At 40.3% G+C, this 4551-nt stretch overlaps 1 protein-coding gene across 1 annotated transcript; it reads left to right on the plus strand.

Annotated features, from left to right (window-relative positions):
* Positions 1-875: 875 nt before the first annotated feature.
* Positions 876-3532, plus strand: LOC311114664 (mediator of RNA polymerase II transcription subunit 10-like). The gene is made up of 4 exons (XM_084157220.1): positions 876-1161; positions 1545-1628; positions 2262-2364; positions 2629-3532. The coding sequence occupies exons 1-4, from the start codon at positions 1040-1042 to the stop codon at positions 2722-2724; spliced, it is 405 nt and encodes a 134-aa protein (XP_084013346.1). The 5' UTR covers positions 876-1039; the 3' UTR covers positions 2725-3532.
* Positions 3533-4551: the final 1019 nt, after the last annotated feature.

Here is a 4551-nt window from a genome sequence, read left to right on the forward strand (position 1 = left end):
TCCCATGAATGGTGTTTGAATAGTGGGACAGGGATCTATAAAAATGCACAAAATGAACCTTTAATCAATTTAAATGTATTTTCCTTCATTAGATATTATATAATACATTGAAATATGTTGTTTTAGTTGTTCATAACATCTCTGAATCGATTTTTTATGCTATATAGGTGACAGCGGAAGGGATTAGAGGGAAATAATAAGATAGGAAAGGAAAGAAATGAAGCACATGACATGTAAGTAAGGGGGGGATAGAAAAGAGGATACATTCATGAAAGGGGACTGAATTTGGGGGACAGTAGAGGTGTTTCAGGATCAAGTAAAAGCTGTGCAGACTCCTTTAGCTAGATTTTCACAAAGAGCCTGGAATGTCCCCAAATCAATTTTCCAAGGGCATGGAAAGGGTTTTGTAAAAAGGTTATTGTCACATTTTTGTAAAAACAGAGAGTGTGTTATCGGATCAAAATCTACAAGCTTCTACAAAGTCTTATTGATGAGTTCATAACAAGTGTGAGGTGAAGTAGGACACTAATGTAAGGTTATTATATTACAAAGTGGCATCAAACCGGCTATCTTAAGTAGCCTACAAAGTATTTTACTCTATTTGATATTTTGTATGTTTTATTGTTCCACTGCACTGCTTTTATGAATTGAAAACACTTATAAAACACTGTCCATCAATATATATAAATAAATGCTGCGAAATGACCTGCATTAAAAATGCATGGTGACGATGATACATTGTAACAATCAATGTTATGAGATGTACGACCTTGTACAATCAGCAAGTTGCAACAATGTATCTCTGAGTATTTCAGAGCACGACGCTTTGCAGCAATCTGGAGCTGCAGACGGCAAGCTGTCGCTACGGCAACAACACATTCGCCAGTGATTGGTTCTTATCCTTACGAAAAGCACTGTAGCGCTATGGGGGAATCTGGAAAACGACTGAAATTTAGATGAATTGACAGAAGGCTTTGTCTGTCTTTTTACATTTCATGTTTATGAGAACTGAAGACATAGATAACGTTTTGTTGGAGACATGGCTGAGAAATTTGATAACCTCGAGGAGCATCTCGAGAAGTTCATTGAAAATATTCGACAGATGGGAATCATCGTTAGCGACTTCCAACCTAGCAGTCAAACTGGACTCAACCAAAAACTGTAAGTGATGATAGTTGGCTAGCTAGCTAGGTGTTTCTAGTATTACTAGCCATCATAGCTAGCCACTTAAATATCTGACTACTAACTCCCCAAGTTATCAATACACCGCAGTTGTTTAAAAAAGACTAATGGGTTAGCCAATGGCAATGCTAACTAGCCTCCACATAGCTAGCTAGCTAGCTAGTTAGCTACTTTGGTAGCTAGCTAGTACAGTCAATCAATGTCACAGACACACATCAGGGTATAAAATACTTAACATAGTCAGCAATTAATCAGTTAATTAATCTAACTGTCAGTAATGTTGAGGTAGGTAGTTTTATGGTAGTTGTAGATTATTTTGCCTGCTAGTTGTTGAAATGTCTACTCGATCCTGTGCATTTTAGAAACTACATGATCACGGGACTGCAGGACATCGAGAAATGTCGCCAGCAGCTACATGAGATCAACGTTCCTCTCGAGGCTTTCGAGTGAGTAGACGTAACTACCAACTTATACATACACCGGCCATTTCTAGCTCTAGTTTACTGTGAGCATCATGTAACTTTTGAAAGCCTGGGGAAGTTATCCTCAGGAATACGACAAAATGGGTGGAGAGTACGGTGGAGTCTAGATGGAAACTAGTTACGCGTTGCCACTTCAAACCAATCACAGTTTGCATGGGTGGCACTGGAGCACCAAACAGATTGTGTTTTCTGAGAAAAAATCAGACGTGCAACAAGCGAGCATGCATGCATACTATACTAAACAAATGCTGCATAAGCTATAAGACTTTGTCTGACACGGTAGGAAAAGGGACACAGATAAAACAGGAATTGCCTCTCCTGAGGAGAAACTGAGTAGTTATTTATTCTCAGAGCCAATCAAATGCGAGTGTTGAATGCCAGCGCTCCCATTCAAATGCAAAATCCAATACTGAAGTTCTCCAGACTTCCAATAGTCGAGTCAACAAGATGAGATTTGGAACGATGGTGATGTGAGACTATGGTGAGCTTAACAGAAAGTCACCCTTGTACCAGCTCTTTCTCACCCTCAGACCTCCACTTGGCCACAGACCCTCCAGCCTAACTCAACCAATGTAATGGTTTGCCTTATGTTGTCAGATACATAGACCAGGGTCGTAACCCCCAGCTGTACACTAAGGAATGTCTGGAAAGGGCCCTGGCCAAGAACGAGCAGGTCAAAGGCAAGATTGACACCATGACGGTAAGTGGCAGTAAATTGAAGCCTAATAATGACATAGAAATAGATTCAAGAAATTACTTAATGACAAGTAGTCTTGGTTACACTTTACTCAAAGCCTGCTGGTATAATGCCTTAGGATTATAATGGATTGTAAGATGTGTCATAAGCATATATAATCCCCTTATACTGTTTTATTACCATCAGGACCATAATGGTTCTTGCTAAATAACAGTAATTAAACTTTAGCTTCAAACTCTGACCCCTCTGTTCTGTCTCTGGTTGCAGAAGTTCAAGAGCCTGCTGATCTCTGAGCTGGGCAAGGTGTTTCCAGAGGAGATGACCAAGTACAAGGCTATCCATGGAGATGACCCCCCATCATAGTGACCCCTGACCTTTAACCCTGGCCCCTAACCCCCACTGCTCAAAGCCACAGTGAGGTTTCACAGGGCAGGATCAATGAGTCAGCCAGATAACATGTATTAATATTCAGCGAAAGTGGGTTGTTGACATTAAGAAATAGCCTAATCAGAGATAATGAGACAGCGGTAGAGGTAGTAGGAGGATAAATTCTTTGTTTCTGATGTGGGAAGAGTAATGTGGCAAATGCTCCATGGAAGGGTCCAAAATATTGTGGACAAAAAAAAAAGACAATCATCATAAATGAGCTAGAGCTGAGGACTGGATAGTAAGAACTGGCAGCCAAGAACCTATTGCCTTTTTCGAGTTAATATTTTTGTTGTACTGGAAATATGGCATTTTCTCAGAATCTGATATCTGGCTAACTGTTTCCTCCTGCTGTGTGAGATCCCACCTACAAAATGTATATAATGTTTATACTCATACATAACCTTTTTGTAAAGATTAAAGATCATTGTACCACACTGCAGATCTGGACTGAGACTCAAGGTCAAGTAGCTAAAGGTATCTTGTACATGGTCAACAAACTAGTCCAGAGGTTTACAACACAACAAAACGTTGTTTTGATTGGATCTTGTTTTTCTTTTTGTTTATTTTGCAAATAAATGGGCTTGTGTTTGAAAGATTAGTGTGATATTTACTGTCATGTTAGCGCCTTGTAGGCCACAATTCAGAAACAGGAACTTGATTTACAAAGTCTGTATAAGAGATAAAGGCCTCAATAATGTCCCATTCTATTCTTTCACCCAAAGGTCAATCACTATGGACATTACATTATCAGAGTTTGTGTTCAGTGGTTATTAAAGAAGGAAATGGAAGAAAATATTTTGAACCAACAGAGATATTCAATGTCTGTTTTTTTGTTTTCTACCCACCTACCAATAGGTGCCCTTTGCGAGGCATTGGAAAACCTCCCTGGTCTTTGTGGTTGAATCTGTGTTAGAAATTCACTGCTCGATTGAGGGACCTTACAGATAATTGTATGTGTGGGGTACAGAGATGAGGTAGTCATTCAAAATCATGTTAAACGCTATTATTGCACACGGAGTGAGTCCATGTGACATATGTGACTTGTTAAGGCCTCCTGTAGCTCAGTTGGTAGAGCATGGCGCTTGCAACGCCAGGATTGTGGGTTCGATTCCCACGGGGGGCCAGTATGAAAAATGTATGCACTCACTAACTGTAAGTCGCTCTGGATAAGAGCGTCTGCTAAATGACTAAAATGTAAATGTTAAGCAGATTTTTAGGCTTGTCATACCAAAGGGGTTGATTACTTATGGTCTCAAGACATTTCAGCTTTTAATTTAGAATTAATTTGTCATAATTTCTAAAAACATAAATCCACTTTGACATTATGCCAGTGACACAAAAGCTCAATGTAGTCAATTTTAAATTCAGTCTGTAGCACAACAAACTGCGGATAAAGCCAAGGGGTGTGAATACTTTCTGAAGGCACTGCAGGTATCGACTTCTCAGCCGATGAGGCTGCCATCAACCTTCACAATGCCCTGAGGTCACAGTTGATTAATTCCACTTAGGTTCTCCACAATGCAGGTGCGTGTATTTGTTCCTTGGATGCCTGGTTACTTAGTAGTTGGCGCGTAAATGACAGAGCCCTCAGTGCTCTTTAGTGACGCACAGACGTGACGATGCAACCTGTCCTTTGTGTCCTCAGGGGAAACGGGTGGCGTCATATGTGCGTGTACAGAGGGCAGGTAGGTGGCTGATGTCATCAAACGGACACTATTCTCTCTGCTTCTTTTCCTCATCTTCCTTCTCTTTCTCCTCATC

Source organism: Coregonus lavaretus, assembly GCF_964263955.1.
Source record: "Coregonus lavaretus genome assembly, chromosome: 3".
NCBI classification, from domain to species: Eukaryota; Metazoa; Chordata; class Actinopteri; order Salmoniformes; family Salmonidae; genus Coregonus; species Coregonus lavaretus.